Source organism: Phalaenopsis equestris, unplaced genomic scaffold, assembly GCF_001263595.1.
Source record: "Phalaenopsis equestris unplaced genomic scaffold, ASM126359v1 Scaffold000372, whole genome shotgun sequence".
In the NCBI taxonomy this organism is placed as follows: domain Eukaryota; kingdom Viridiplantae; phylum Streptophyta; class Magnoliopsida; order Asparagales; family Orchidaceae; genus Phalaenopsis; species Phalaenopsis equestris.
Genome location: NW_018164814.1, coordinates 990,524 through 1,007,125, shown reverse-complemented (window position 1 = coordinate 1,007,125; position 16,602 = coordinate 990,524). Strand labels below are relative to the sequence as shown.

General features: G+C 36.6%; 2 protein-coding genes across 5 annotated transcripts in view; both read right to left on the bottom strand.

Annotated features, from left to right (window-relative positions):
- Window positions 1–302: 302 nt before the first annotated feature.
- On the bottom strand, window positions 303–2,667 carry LOC110026457. Of its 2 annotated transcripts, none has more exons than XM_020727397.1 (3): window positions 2,446–2,667; window positions 1,842–2,381; window positions 303–821 (listed from the first exon to the last, which is right to left on the bottom strand). In XM_020727397.1, exons 1-3 carry the CDS (start codon window positions 2,612–2,614, stop codon window positions 430–432), a joined length of 1,101 nt encoding a protein of 366 aa, XP_020583056.1. In that variant the 5' UTR covers window positions 2,615–2,667; the 3' UTR covers window positions 303–429. The 2 variants fall into 2 exon arrangements, with proteins under 2 accessions (XP_020583056.1, XP_020583057.1); XM_020727398.1 differs by having other exon boundaries at window positions 1,842–2,378.
- Window positions 2,668–8,800: 6,133 nt separating this feature from the next.
- The window catches only part of LOC110026435 (glutamate-rich WD repeat-containing protein 1), a 17,641-nt gene continuing 9,839 nt past the window's right edge, over window positions 8,801–16,602 (bottom strand). For all 3 annotated transcript variants that reach the window (XM_020727368.1, XM_020727367.1, XM_020727369.1), the window contains 3 exons: window positions 15,815–15,927; window positions 15,590–15,707; window positions 8,801–9,059 (listed from right to left, as the gene is read on the bottom strand). In XM_020727368.1, the coding sequence (XP_020583027.1) occupies window positions 8,934–9,059; window positions 15,590–15,707; window positions 15,815–15,927 (357 nt within the window). In that variant the 3' untranslated portion in view covers window positions 8,801–8,933. The remainder of the gene's footprint in view (window positions 9,060–15,589; window positions 15,708–15,814; window positions 15,928–16,602) is intronic.

The following is a 16,602-nucleotide window of genomic DNA, read 5'->3' as shown; positions in this document are numbered from 1 at the left end:
TCCAACTTGTGAGACAATGAATCTCTGTAATCGTCAACTTATATTGGATTTATATAGATGAGTCAAACCCCGCGATTTTTTCCACTTCTAGTTTTCCACGTAAGAACTTTGGTCTCTCCACTAATTGTTTATTTTCACCTCAGTGTGTGTTGAATTTTGTACAATGCTAAGATGATAATCTATTAATCTATACCCGCAAATTTTCTAGCACTAATCACTTATGATATAATTTGAATGATGTGAAAAAAAAATCTATCAAATGAAAGATAAAACCAACTGTCATAATAGAAATATTATCAACCAATCTAAAGAGACTTCATTTCCCATAACCACATCACACACCTACAGCTACTCACTCCAAAACATGTTAAATTCTTGTTCAACCAATAGTTCAAAAAGCAAAATTTTAGCTCAACACATCTAACACAACTAAAAACACAATTTCCTCTTACACCTTACCGTTCGAAGGCAGAGCATAGAACAGCTCTCCACCAACTCCACAACAAGTTGACCAACCAGCTCTCCGATTACATCTTCAGCCAAATCCATTCCAACTCTCACAAGCTCTTTTCTCTCTTCACAGACTACATCTTCTGCAACTTCCCCCACGCATTTCACCATGGCATTGCTCCTCCATCTTCGCCGCCACCGGCGGCTGGCGAACGATTTTGTTGCCGCCGGAGAAGAATCGATTGGCCTTGCTTGATCCATAAGCATTCTCTTATGATCCGATAGCAGGCGAGGGATCCCTTCGATCGTAATCCGACGGGGGAGATGGAGGTTCATCACAGTCGAGCTCCATACCTTCTTCTCTAAGTCATCTGCACCAAACTTATTGCAAATTAATTTCAATACATTTGGCACGATAAAAAAAAAAAAAAAAAATGTATCATATCATTATTGGGATCAACATCATGAGAGTTTTGGGAGTTAACAAAAAAAAAATGAACAAAATGGATTTCATAATATAAATGTATTATTTTTTTTCATAATTTTATATATTGATATAGTTAAGTTGATATAAGTTCTAGCTCTATCTAAAGTTTATTCTCACATAAAAGAAGGAATATGTCTATAGATACATATATATTGTTAAGTATCAGTGTTTGATTCATTCATTAGGCGAGCGGAACAAAAACAAACTTTTTGAGCTTGATTTGTAACCGAGCTAAACACAAACAAATATTTGTTCGATCGTGTTATCGTTTTGGCCCAAATTAATTAAACAAATATATATAGATATCTATGTATGCAAATACATTCATACATACATACATTCATACATACATATATAGATACATACATACATACATCTAAAATGTTTTAGCTTATTAAAAATTAAAATCTTCATTAAAACATTTTGACAGTGTCAGCCGATAATTCATAAATAATAACTCAAATCTGTACGAAGAATAAAACAGCCAACATTTTGGATGCTGTATTTTAGTACAAGAAAACAACTATTTTGATTTTTACAATGCTTTTTCATTTAATATTACTTTCTAATAATTTATATAAAAACTAAAAGCTTATCTCAAGATTTCATAATAAACAGTATATAATTCATATAAATTATCTTATTATGTCAGATTTTTTTTTTTTCTTTCGAAATTTACATCCCAATCACAACTAAATTTTTATATTACATACATGGCATTTTTGGTGTTTTAACTTTGTTTGTATTTCACTTTTAATGGTAATAATAGTGTTATTTAGTATACAATATTAAAGATTCGAATGTTATCTGTGTAAATATGAAATTTGAGGCATGAAATATGTAAATACATAAGAATTGTGTGCTATTTATGTAAATATATAGAAATCAAGGTGTGCAAATTCACCATTTTTAGGGGACGCAAGGCCGTCAAGCACAGAAACAGGGCTGGGCTGTTCGCTATTTCCTTCCAGGCATTTCATCCCTTGCATCGGCGAATCTCTTCCACCTTTCACGCCGATCATCTCCGCCGATCGAACAGCATCGATGATCCTCTTCAACGCCCGGAGATCCTCATTGCACCGTTCCAGAGCCCCGAGCAGCCTCCTCCTTTTCTCCTCAGCTGAATCAGACGTGAACCCATCGACGAACGCAGTCGATATCTTTGACTGCTTCTGCTGCTGCGGTGAAGACTCCTCCAACCCCATTAGCCGAGCAACGATCGCCGGAGGCCGCCGTTGGTTTTCCCCGCAATCAAAGCATTCACCCGATCGCCGGATTTCCGGCGAAAGCGTCGGACTCCGCAGCGATAAAACATTTCCTTCTCCGGAAAATTTCAAATCTACTTTCTCCGGCGTCGGTGCGGTCTTTATCTTTGTGAAATCCGGCTGTGGTAGTGTTGGATTAGATGTTGCCGGAGGAATTTCGATTTTCTCTTTCTTCGCTGCTGAGAGAAAAAAATGTTTTAGTGGATTTGAATCGTGTTGGGTTCAGGGTTGGGGGTTGATTACCGGAGATGCGGCGGCGGGAGTGGTGGCGAGACAGGAGCTGGAGTATGCCAGAGAAGCATCCAATGGGCTTCTTAGAATGAATGTTGGGGTTTCCCGGCGTGTTTTCCCTGCGAGAAGAGGATAGTGGCATCTGCTGCTTCTTCTTCTTCTTCTTTCTTCTCTCCTCCATGTCGAAAGCTGCGCTATCTTCCCTCTCAACTGCTCTGCGCTGCTGGCAACAGGGGTGCTAAAAAGAAAGAAAGAAAAAAAAGTGCATATGAAAGCTCAGATAATTGACCTAAATTACGAAAATACCGCTGCTTACGTAGGGAAGCTTCCTGAGCGTGTAGGCGGTCGGGTGTGGGCCCCACATGCAGGGGTGCTTTAGTCTTTTAATGCTTAAAGAAAAAGCAAGGGGAATATAAATAAAAATTTACATGCATGCCACTTAATTCCTAGTTATTGTTGATTATAAATTTGTTCGTAAATCACATCTAAAGAAGATATCGAGTAAATCGATTATTTGATAAGCTATTCATAACTCGGCTAGATAAGAGGTCGTTCATATCCACTGGATTAATTAATGGAATAATTTTGTGCATTTTTATAAATGCTCGATTGTTAAATGAACGAACTTGAATACCCGACATCCTCATTCAATTCATTTTTTGTTTGAGAACAATATCATTTTACATTTAAAGTTAATAAATTAGACCAATTTATTGTTTATGAATAATATCAGTTAAAGCTTATTTTAAGCTTAAGAATAAGCTTAACTAAAGCTCATTTTAAAATTAATTTATATTAAAATAAACTTAAATTTAATTTGTTGCACATAAAAACAGAAAAAAAAAAGGAAAACTTATTTGTTTAGTTATTCGTTTATTTTATGCATTTATGTACTTATTTAGTTATTCATTTAATAGCTCATTTATTTTGGTAAGTTCAACAGTTCATATTGCTTATTGTTTTGCTCGATAAGCCTCATAAAATAAATAACACACTAGCACTAGTTTTAATTTGTTCAATAAATATTGTTTGGAAAAAAATTAGGTAGCTTGATAATTTACTAATTAATATGCTTGATAATTACTCGATTAACATGATATGAAAAGAACAAGAATCAAACTCAAATAAGAACTAAACTTGATCATAAAAGCAAAGCTAGATTAGAGCTTGAGCTCAGATTTTATAAACAAGCTCAAGCTTCCACATAATCCCAAAAAGACTTGAGCTGAAGCTCGACTTAGCTTGAATTTTATAAACAAGTTCAGGCTTGAGCGCAACTTGCTCAACTTGGATCGGTTTGTTTGTAGGCCTACAACCAAGGAAAATACCATAAGTACATTATTTTCATATTATTATGTTTTCTCTTTTTATTATAAGTAACGTTCCTCTACTTATAAGAGAATGATTATTGCTAAGTGACGACTGTAATCATTGTCTTATGAAGTCAACTAGAAATGACCGATTAGAGAGGGCCAACTGTAGCTGGTCGATCGGGCCAACTGGAGAAAGCCAAGCTGGAGATGGTCAACTGGGTCGATTGAAGTTGGCTGACTTGGGTTGGTCCACTGGAGAGGGCCGACTAGGCCAACTGGAGCTAGTTTTTTGGGCCGATTGAGCTGTAAGTAGATGGTCGACTGGGCAGACTGCAGATGGCCAACCAGAGCTGGCCAACTAGGCTAAATAGAACCGATTGACTGGGCCGGCAGGAGCTTGATCAAGTTCAACAGGTTCCCTGGACTATCTCACCAACTGAAACTACAAAGGAAGATTTCTATCATACACATTTCTAATTCTTAATTATATATATATATATATATATATATATAACATCAAGAAAAATGTTATCCACTTTAAAAATAATATAAAAAAAATCTTTTTTATATAATATATAATATTTGAATGACATAAATAAAAAATAAAAAAAAATTTATAGGTTAAATCTGTAAATATATAAGAGTTGAGTGATATGCATCATGCATGCATGCATGCCCCAAAAATAAATTGAATAAAAACAAGGGAAGAAAGCGATGGGAGCAGCAAGCCGGATCCGAAGAATTTGGGTACTGCCACTGCTTTTCTTTCCCCAAACAATAATAGAGAATTTGGTCTTTTTTGGCCATCCCGGTTTTGGTGAAGTATTCTCTTTTCTCTTTTTTTTTTTTTTTTTTTTTTTTTTCCCCATTTCTTCTTTATATAATTTTTTTTATAAATAATTGTTATTTTGACATCAATTATTGAACTAAGAAAAAAAGATCACTTTTGTAATGTGGTACCGCTCACCTACCTCCCACCTACCATTCTCTTGGTTTGTATAAATAGAGAGGGTGTGAGACTTAGGTGAACAAGTGAAAAGATCTTAAGCTACCACAAAGGAGGAGAGAATAACTAGAGAACTAGAGAGGAGGAGAGCATCTTGAGGCCTTGTATCAATGTGTCGCTTGAGAGGGAGGCCATAGAAGGAAGATAAGGGCTCATCTCTATGTATAAGCTATGTATTCTCCATTTCTTTTGCCTTAGTGAACTATTTGATTGATTCCCTCCTGTGGACATAGATCCAGTTGGATCGAATCACGTAAACGATCTGTGTTTGTTTGTATTCTTTGTGTTTCATTTCTATGTCAGGAAGTACATATTTCACAACAATAATAATATCATTTTTTCCTTTTGTTGATGTTGAAAAAATCTGACATGTCAAAAGATTCGTGGTCAAAGAGGCCCAGCAACACGTAAGCCAGAAAGGTGTATCCACTCAGTTCCATCTGATCATAATTCAAAGCCGATAAACATAACACATAAGCTGATTAGTCAGCGAGGGCCGATCGATCAAAGATTTTGCCGACTAATAGATAGCTTTAGTCGAACTATTATTTGAACCCAGCGGATCATGTCGAGTGGCATTTCACCAATCCAAAAAATTATCGGGCGCAGATGGTTGATCGACAGAAAGAGCCGAGCTGAAGACCTATTTATTTATTTATCAATTTACCTGCGTTTTTTATATCTTTATTTTTTTTTAATTAAATTATTCTGTAATGTCTCTATCGAGATAGCGACAAGCATGTAATTATAGTTTGTATCCCCTCTTGTCTATAAATAGGGGAGTTGTTTCTACAGTAACGAGTCTAATGAATCCTCATTTTATTCTCTATGTTACTACTTATTATTTGGGTGTGATTCACAGGACAATCTCATATTTAATAGTTCAAAATAAATCCATTATATTAGAATAAAAATTGAACTTCTACATTCTAGAAAACATTTTAATTTAAAATAATATTATAACTGCAATTACATGCAAGTCCCTGAAATATTATTATTTACAAAACTATCACACTCTTCATTTTAGCAAACAAACTTATAATATGCAAATAAATTCAATCAAATTAATTTACATAATTTTTTTTTTAAATCAAGATTTTTTTTGTACCACTATTATGAACATCATATGTATTTTAAAGGAAGATTTAAATATATATATCACTCAATTCTTATGTATTTACATATCTAACACCTAAACTTCAATTTTTGCATGCATATCCCCATTAACTATTTATAAGAAGGCTTGTTTTATTTTTTAGAAGTTAGAATGGCTGTATTTTTGGCGTGATGTGAAACTTATATATATATATATATATATCCTTAGAGAACGCTGCATGTACTTCTTGAGTATCGATTTATATTCAATCCCCTAGTAAGTCATGGACTTGCTTATTAAGAGGTATCAATTCTTATATTTTCAAATATCTCACACTTAAACTTTCATATTTACAGATAGCAACAGCAAGAAGAAGAAGTTTTCGTCCCACTAAGTGGGGCCGGCTACATAAATCTTTTTTTCTCCATTGTGTCCTATTGGCTCTCATATTTTCATTTAATTCTAATAAACTAAGATCATTTTTTTATACAACATACCAAAGTTTTCTTAAGTCTATCTCTACGTTACAAGAAGTCAAATTTAGAATTTTGCTTTCCTAACAGCGTCATGATATGGTCGAGTTTTAACGGTGACCAAACCATCTAAGTCGACTCTCTCTGATCTTGTCTGTCACTAGAGCTACTCCAACCCTTGCTGAGATATATTCATCCGTATTTCGTCTCTAAGTGTAAAGTCGCTCATCCACGTGAGCATTCTCATTTCAACAACACTTAGTTTTATTGCTTCTCTTTTACATGTCAATATTCTGCAACATAAAACATTGCACGCCTCACCACCATCTTATAAAAGTTTTCCTTCAAGTCTAAGAGGTATTTTTCTATCACATAATAGGCCTCAAGCATTCCTCAACTTCAGCCAACTTGAGTTCTACTAATAACATCCCAATATATATCACCATCACTTTGAATAAGGGACCCGAGACTTAACCCTAAACTTTATCACCAAATACTTAGTTTTAGATCCACTAAAACGAGGCCCTTTAGATTCTAAAACTGATCTTCATAAATCAAGTATCTTCCTTAACTCACTATAGTCTTATCCACAAAAAAGATATCATCCGCATTTAAATATGAAAATTGGAAGTGTTAGATATGTAAATAAATAAGAATTATGTGCTAAGTATGTCAATTTCCTTTATTTCTAACAATTTAGAATGAAGGGGAATGAATTGTTGAAAGCTAGGCAGAGATCCCAGCAAGAGAGGACAGCAGTAGGTGGGATTGCAGGGAGACAGTACAGCTTTTGAGCGCTAACGTTGAGAGCTCCTCTTTTTCTTTTTCAATCTTTAGCCTTTATGGTGGGAGTCACGTGACATGACCATGAGAGCGTATGGATGAATGATGGCAAGCATGCCTTTTATTATTATTATTATTATTAGGGCATTTACATGGATACCACCAAATTCTTATGTATTTACATATCTAGCAACTAAACTTCAATGTTTACATTTATATTATTCTAATCTTTTATGTCATATATAAAATGCCACTGTTTTAAATTTAAAAATGTGAAATAGAAATTTTATATATGAGTAAGGCGACATAAAAGTTCCAAGCTTTATAAGTGTTAGATATGTATATACATAAGAAATGAGTGGTATGCAAGTATTTATTGTTACTATTGTTGTGGTATGCTAGTAAATTTACGACGATAGAGTCATAAATTAACGTCTTAATTTTGTACGAAGATCTAACATACATGCATAAAAAGAAATAGAGAGAGAAGACAACATAATATATATATATATATATATATATATATATATATATTATGTTGTCTTCTCTCTGAAAACCCGAAAAAGAAAAAAATCATAGGGTTAAGCACAATTGAAATGATTTCACTATGTTGTTGTAAGTTACAAGACTTTGTTGGTCCTTAATTGGATGAGAGCAATATTATACAAGTGACGTGTTTTCTGCTAGAGGAGTGGCATAATATGTCGAAGAAATGACGAAGTCCATATGACAATGACTGGGCAGTAGCGGCGCCAGCAATGGTGATGGCGACGAACAGTCGGTCATGGCCTAGGAGCGGCGATGGTGGTCCTGTGGTGTCAACGGTAGTCGATGGTAGCCTGAAAGTGACAACAGTGGTCCAACGGTGGTGGCGGCTCTACGACAACAGTCCAGTAGTGCCTATAGCTTGTCAGGAAGTGACGGTTCAATGATGAAGGCAACCATTCGACAGTGGTCGAGAAACGACAAGGATAGTCCGATAGTGACGGCAACTTGACGGTGGAGGCCGGGGAAAAAAGTAATTTGGCAATGACAACAGCTTACCAACAGTGGCCATGAAGAAGCGATGGCGGTTCTATGATATCAATTATTGATCAACTTTGTTTTGATAGTGATGGAGCTCATAAGAGTTTGAATCTCTTATTTAGGCTCTTTCTTCTAGTGTAGGTCTCAAATCCCTTTGCATAAAGAAAACAGAAGTCTATTTATAGATTTGACAAGAAATATCACATGAACCTGAGCCACTCATTAGATAGTCCGAAGCAATCCATTTAATCGGATGGTGTTTTATAAGCATTTCAATACCTTAATTATGTTAAAATCAAGTGATCTTGGACTCATTAGATTAAACTCGATGAGACACAATTTGATTATACACTTATCAAATTTGAAATCCATTTGACAATTCAATTAATCATTAAAAACCTCCAATTTTGCTTGAATTGCTTGATCAGACTTGAATTGAACCAATTTTATCTCTTTCACCTTATCGTTAAGATTAGTTTAAAGATAAAATTACTGAAATTAAGGCCTTAGATAATCATTAGTTTTAATCTGAAATGTTGATTATTCGAAATGCATATAATTGCTTAGTTAAGAAATTAGACAGTTAATAAAGCATTGCAAATAGGACGTGCAAATCATTAGTCTAAGAATATGAAGACCAAATTAAAACTTAACCCAAATACTTAATTAAAACAGATATTTAGACTAATACCGAGACCCAACAACATGCATATTTCTCATAAACAAACTACAAAATAAATTTAATCAGCAAAAGAAGCAAAATAAAAATAAGGAAGGTTGGGATTCTGGAAATGGCTTCAAAATTAAGCTGATGGGAGGGTGGGCTCAAGGTTGCTGGGCATTAGAACGTTGAAGCCATCTGCTGATGTAGATAGGATCATCCCTGGAATCTGCTGGTGCCAGTGAAGCTCCTTCAAGTCCTTCTGTCCCTGTTAATTAATGGATTTATCATTTCAGAACAAAATGTGGTTTGATATACCGATAGATGTGGGGAAATTTACATACATGCCTCGCAATTCTTGTGTAATTTTGTATATCTAACACCCAAATTTTGATCTTTACAGTTATGATAGAGGTATTTTGTTAAAGATTTGAGAGAGAGAATGTGAATGTTCAGGCGTTAGATATGTAAATACATAAAAATTGTGGTATGTATGTAAATGCCCCCATATATAATGCTATTTAGGCATCAAAATCATCATGAGCTTTCTCCAGCAAAATGCTAATTATAATACAAAGGAGCTGGAATAATATAGAATGTTAATGGGTATCATAGTTGATTAGTTCCAAATTAGATAGACGAGTTAAATGAATTCTTCAATATATATATATTTTTGGTCTAGTGGGCACCAAATATCAATTCCCTCATATAGGTTGAAAACCCATCGTGCTTGATTCTGATTCAAAGAGCCCGTGCCACGGGTTTCAAACCCCCGACCCGAAGAACTTATGCCAAAAGCCGCACCAATGAGCCAGACCCTTCGCATGAATTCTTCAAATATATATATATATATATATATGTGTGTGTGTGTGTGTGTGTGTGTGTGTGTGTGGGTGGGGGGATGTTTTTTTTTAACGGGCCTCACAAATTCTTCTTTTAGTCGTTAACTAACACCCAGTAGTATGAGAAATAAAAAAAAAATTCTCTAGTTGAGAAAAAAGGCAACCTATTTTAATGTAGGAAAATTAACATAAATACCATACGATTTGATACGATCCGATTCAAAATCTGCATGTTTCTCCACAGAAATTTGGGCAAAATACTATTTTCTTCAATACTCCGAAAAACTCAAAAAAATACAAAAGATAATGCACCTAGAATTCAATAGGTAGGCGATCTCTACCAATTCCTACAATTCGAGAGGTAGAAAATCTCTCCCAAACCCTAAGCCTAAAACTCACAACTCTACCTTCATGCATACTCCAAGCCTAAACATAATAAACATAACTATTACAAACAATAATAATAATAAAAGACATATTAGGTATGGCTCATGTACCAGATAAGGAACAAATGCTGGAGCGTAATAGAGCGAGCCAGCGGAGTGGAGCGAGCGAGCGCAGATGCATCCGTCCAATCAGGGGGAGTTTTATTATGAAGGTTGGGGTTGTGAGGGCAACGACCCCGCGGTACGGTACATGGGTAATTTTGTAATAATATATTGTACGCCAAGGTTATATATATATATATATATATATATATATATATATATATATATATATATATGTTGTGCTCCCGAGGACGTAGGCAAATTGCCAATCCTCGTTAAAACTCAATGATTTCTTCTTGATTTTGATGATTCTTGCGCTTTCTTTGCCTTTTAATTCCTCAACAGGACTAAATTGCACTTATGCATACAAAAGATAAATTTACCCTTAGAGTAGGTACCGGTGTAACATTACTCTTAGCCCCCAATAAATACCTTATCTTCAAGATGGGAATAAGTTGGTGCTCCTCCACCTCAACTTGTCTCTATTACTTCATCCTTTGCTTCCTCGTCATGCACCATGAGAACTTGTAATTTTCGATCCTTGCAACGATGTCCTAGAATAAAATTCTCATCACACCAAAAACATAACCCCTTAGCTCGCTTCTCAAGAATCTACCTCTGTAAGGTGCATGAGTGTCGCTCCTAGGAATGCCCCATATTCATGTCTCGTGTAACCTCCCTCAAGACTTCCAATGTTTGACATTTCGGTATCAACAAGGTCGTAGTAAATCGAGTACGACGCTCCATCTCTGCTACTTCAGTTGGCCTTCATTTGGTTCTTGTCCACCACCATCTAGGCAAGCTCCATTATCTCCCATAAAACCCACGGTCTCAATAGTTAGAGTTCTGCCCATATGTAGGACTTTAGGTCCTTCATGAAATTCCTCTCCAAACCAACTTCAGAAATCCTCCTCATCTGTCCCGACAATAGCTCAAATCTCTCCATATATTCCATGATCGTCTCCTCCCGAGTCAAGATAGAATTGTTCCTATATGTCTCTTTCTCGAATGACTCAGAAATATTCTGACAAACAATCCTTAAAATCATCCCATGAACGGATTAGATATCTAGTCTCTCTCAACTGAAACTAGGCTAGGGCTTTCTCCTCCAAACATAATCTTGTTGCCATAAGTTTCTCCTCCCCCATCTAACTCAATCACCGTGAAGTATCGCTCCACCCGATGCACCCACTCATATGCATCTTCTCCTTTGAAGATCGTTCCTTCAACTTTCTGCTCATAGCATCTCCAGCCTAACTTCATCTCCCTTTATTGTTTTCCCCATATATTGAGGGTAAAACTCCCTCGTTCGATAAAATTCATACATATCCCTGCTTCTTTCCTTTCTTCTTCGTACTCCTAATACCTCTTGCATAATCTCATCTTCATGTCTCGCCGAACCGTTTTCATCAGAAATAACCAATCCACCCCAATCGAAGCCCTGGGAGGGGGTTCATGGAGGTGGATGTTTTACTCCTCATATCTCACATTCAATCTCTTGCCCTATAGGTTTGCAAATTGAGTTGTCGGTGGGGTCTTGGATTGCATCTTAATTCTCAACGAGTCTCTTTATCATTTCTCGAATTCCCCCCATGCTCTTGAATCGAACTTCTATTCAGTTCGTCGTGGAAGAAAACCTATCCTTAATGGTGTCAAACCTTTCTTCTATCTCAAATCTGATTTGATTGATCTCTTCCTCTAATTTCTTCTCCAAATCATTTATTTTTTGTTGTTGTTGCGAGATCTAGATATACCAGTTGATGTGGTATATATATAAATCAAACAGAAGAACGATCGACAAAGTGAAAAATAGAACGTGAAAAATCACACCAGAAAAGAATAACACAGCAGAACACAGATTTACGTGGTTCATCAAATTGTCTACGTCCACGGAATTGCAGAGGATTTTACTACTAGAGGAATTTACACATGTCGATCATCTCAACTTACAAGAGGAATCTCTCTTCGTTGCTCGCTATCTTCTTCTCTCTCTATTCTTCTCTCTCTATACCGAGATACACCGAAGAAAACTATACACCGAGATATACCGAAGAAGACAAACTTACAAGATAAATAAACTCAATTTCTCTTATGCCACATGCCACAAGCCACCAGCCACCAAGAAGAAACCTAGGGAGAACAATCTTCTTCTTCTTCCTTCTTCCTTCCGCCGCAAGGAACTGTTCCTCCTTGCACTTCTCTTCCTCTGCCCCGAGGAAACTTTCCTCTATCCCGAGGAAACCGAAGAAGAATTCAAAGTGTGACTACTAAACCAAAGGAGAGTCATCCGAAACTTTTATCACAAACAGGAGGGAGCGAAGAGATGTTTCACTTCATAAAAGAGGAAGATGAGAGTGGTTATTTGTGAAGAGGTGTGACTCTCCAAAGCAAAATAATCGCCCAAGCATAGTGGACCGGGCTCCACCGTTTCTAACAATTCTCTCACTTAAAGACCGGTACACAGACTGCAACATCTCCTTCCTCAAACTGATATCCTCCACTGGCGGTGTTGCCTTTTTCTCTAACTTGAATCTTCCACCTCTGCAACTCAAAACCTGTCTTAATTTTAGAAGACCAACTGAAGTTGTGCACAACTTTAGTTTCTCAAGAATAACACCCTCAGTCAACATATCAGCAGACTCCACATAGCTTTGCACCTTCAAGCTATTTTCCGGGTTACTCTTGTCTTTTCTTACAACTCCCACTGTATGGACAACATCCTGTCTCTGTTGAAAGCCTTTTTCAACAAGACTAGCCTTGTACCTCTTACTGGCGTCACGCTCAGTTTTCACCTGGTACACTCACTTGTTGTGCAATGTCTTCTTTCATGGTGGAAGTTCTGCCAGCTCCCACTTATTCGAACTTTCATCTTGCAAGATTTTTTCATAGCTCTATAGTTCTTCAACATCTGTCTGTGGAATAATAGGAATGGGTGCCCCGGACCCATTTTCCTCTTCACTTCCATCACTGTCATGCAATGTGGCCTCTGGTAGATTTCCTACCACATTCAAAGCCCCTGAATTTAATAGCAAGTCTTCAACAAAACTATGAACTGCCAACAATAGTGCATCCTATGATTCTTCATATACCAGATTTGCGCTACCAATCTTTATCTTTTTAGGATTGCTGCAGTTCTTCTTTATGTAGTTAGTCTTGCCACAATTCCAACAGGTTTCCTGCTTACTAAACTTTGATTTTGATCTCCCTATACTTGAGTTCCTGTAATGACATCTCCCTCTGAAATCAAAATTCAGTTCCGAACTCGAACCTGAGACATCGCCAGAATCTTTCCTGCGAACTTCCTCAGCCAAAATCAAATCACGAATATCATCGTATTTTAGTTTAGATTTACCTGCAGAACTGCTAACTCCTATCGTTATGGCTTCCCAACTATCTGACAATGAAACCAACAAGATCAGTGCACATATATCATCATCAAAATCAATTTCCACAGGCGCAATTGATTTGTGATAGTATTGAAAATATTCAGGTGTTAAGCAACAGAAACACCTTCCGCCATCTTCAATTAAATAACTTCTTCATCAAGTGCACATTGTTATTCGCCGATGATTTTTCATACATACCTGATAAAGTTTCCATGAGATCTGCAATCGTCATTTCCTTGACAACGATGTGTGCAACTGACCTCGATAGAGTCAATCGAATAACCTCAGAACTTGTCGATCCAACAAATTTCATTCAGACTCATCCATCCTTTAAGGACTTTTCCCCAATAATGAAAGATAAAGTTTCTTCCCATAAAGATAATTCTATCTGCATCCTCCAATAACCAAAATCCGTGCCATCAAATTTCTCAATCCCTGAAACCTTTACTTCATCTGCAATCATCATTCTTCCTCAGATCTGAACAAAGCTCTGATACTAGTTGTTGTTGTTGCGAGATTTAAATATACCAGCTGATGTGGTATATATATAAATCAAACAGGAGAATGATTGACGAAGTGAAAAATAGAACAAGAAAAATCACACCAGAAAATAACAACACAGCGGGACACACAGATTTACGTGGTTCGACAAATTTTGCCTACATTCATGGAGCTGTGCAGCGGATTTTATTATTTGAGTAATTTACATCAGTCGATCACCTCGACTTACAAGAGGAATCTCTCTTCGTTGCTCTCTCTTTTCGTTGCTCTCTCTCTTCTTCTCTCTCTATACCAAGATACACCGAAGAAAACTCTACACCGAGATACACCGAAGAAGACAAACTTACAAGAGAAATAAACTCAATTTCTCTTATGCCACAAGCCACCAAGAAGAAGCCTAGGGAGAACAATCTTCTTCTTCCTTCTTCCTTCTGCCGCAAGGAACTGCTCCTCCTTGCACTTCTCTTCCTCTGCCCCGAAGAAACCTTCCTCTATTCCGAGGAAACCGAATAAGAACTCAAAGCGTGACTACTAAACCCAAGGAGAGCCATTCGAAAGTTTTATCATGAACAGGAGGGAACAATAAGATGTTTCACTTCACAAAAGAGAAAAGTGGGAATGGTTATTTGTAAAGAGGTGTGACTCTCCAAAGCAAAGTAACCGCTCAAGCATAGTGGACCGAGCTCCACCGTTTCTAACACTTTTTGGGTTGTCATCTCTTCTAGAAAAATTTTCAATCTCAAAGATAAAATTTTTATACCTTGAAATCACATCGTCTCTTCTCAGCTAGCTCTTATCTCAATTGTACCGCAAGTTAGTGTCACTAGATTGCGTCAATCAAAGCTCTAATTGTGACTGTTGCAGGGTTCAGTCACGAAGGTGATAGGCCTCCAATCGCGATCGTATTACAGGGTTCAGTCATGAAGGAGACACCCGATCCAGTAGTTACTACGCATGGCAGAGAAATGTGAGACTGTACGCGATCCTGTCGTTGCTGCGTGCGAAAAAGGAAGGTGAACGACGCACGATCCTATCGTTGCTATGTGCGATAGAGGAAGGCGAGACGGAACACAATCCCGTCATTGTTGTACGTGACAGAGATAGGTGAGATGGTACACAATCCCGTCATTGTTGTGTGCGACAAAAAAAGGTGAGATGGACGTGCGCAAATAGCTTTGTCGCGACTATATCGTCTTTCTGCAGAAGATTCGTGCACAAGGGTATGCTGGAAGTTCATAGTGAGTTTTGAATCCCTGTCGAGTCAATCAAACCCTCTTTTCCTACCCCTCGATCGATTCCTTGAGGGATCTCTATTTGCTTTAGTTTCGATCTAGATCGATCCTCTCTTTTGTGATCCATTTCCCAGAATCTTGAGCTCTGATACTAAATTAATATGATATGAGCACAAAATTGACATGCTTTCTCACAAAAATTAGGGCAAAATACTATTTTCTTCAATATTCCAAATAATTCAACAAAAATACAAAAGATAAGCACCTACAACTGTGGTATGTATATGCCCATTTAATGTATTAATCCAGCAGACAAACAATATCGGACAAAAGAGGAGCAATTATTTACCTGATGAACAAATAATAATTGGGGTGGTAAATTTGAAGGCCCATTAGCTTGCTCTTTAACCTTTGCTTTGAATTCAGCCTCCTCTTCTTCATCCCTTTCTAATGAAAGGTCCCATATCCTAATGTTGCAAAAAAAATTAAATCGTATCAGACAATATTAAGCAATCCAAAGTTCAATTTTTACCAAAAAAAAGCATTATTTTGGATAATTTTAAGAATAACTCACGTGAGCTGATTATCAGCTGATGAGACGGCCAAAGTAGAGGCTTCATGTGGGCTCCATTCAATAGAAGTGATTGGTTGTTTGTGATACTCAAAGTGAGCTACAAGGGAGTCTCCCTGCACGCAAGGACAACATTTTCAGTAGTAATCTCACGTTGAGGAAGAAACCAATGCCAGAAAATGTGCCATAATTTTGCCAAAAAGTGTAAAAATAGTCCCCTGACTATTTATGTGGGATCAATTTCCTTCTAGAATCTATAAAAATGTCATAATAGTCCTCATATTTTTTTAATATAAGCTGCAATAATCCCAAAGGATGATTATTTCCGCCCCCATTAAAAAAAGTACAGAGATTAAATTCATAATTTTATAAAATCTGGGGACTGAAATGCCCCCATGCAAAGATTCAGGATACTATTTTAACAGTGTTCACTTTTCCCACAAATTAGACAATAAAGGATTATTACAACTAAAGCAAAAAAAAAAAAAAGAAGGTTCTAAATCATAGTTCAATACTGAAGCTTCTATTTTTTATCTACCTTCATGATTCTCGAAACTTTGGCATTTAAGTATCAATATGAGTTGATCAGAATTACACCAAAGAAGAAAGTTGAGGGTTCTTGGAACATGCAAATTATCTTAAATATGAATGTGCTTGATATCAGTATCTTTCGTGTAAATCATAACAGAGAATCATTAATTGAAGGTAAAAGAAACCTGGTATATATATCTATAAATAACAATAATTGTCACGATTTATAAAAAAAGAGGGGGGGGGGGGGGGGGGGGGGG

Excerpts from the sequence above, each read along its gene's own strand:
- LOC110026457 (XM_020727397.1), bottom strand. The coding sequence starts at position 2,614 with ATGGAGGAGAGAAGAAAGAAGAAGAAGAAGAAGCAGCAGATGCCACTA. Across the intron at positions 2,382-2,445 it reads CTCCCGCCGCCGCATCTCCG|CAGCGAAGAAAGAGAAAATC; the intron begins GTAATCAACCCC and ends TTTTTCTCTCAG. Across the intron at positions 822-1,841 it reads CCTTGCGTCCCCTAAAAATG|ATGACTTAGAGAAGAAGGTA; the intron begins GTGAATTTGCAC and ends AGTTTGGTGCAG.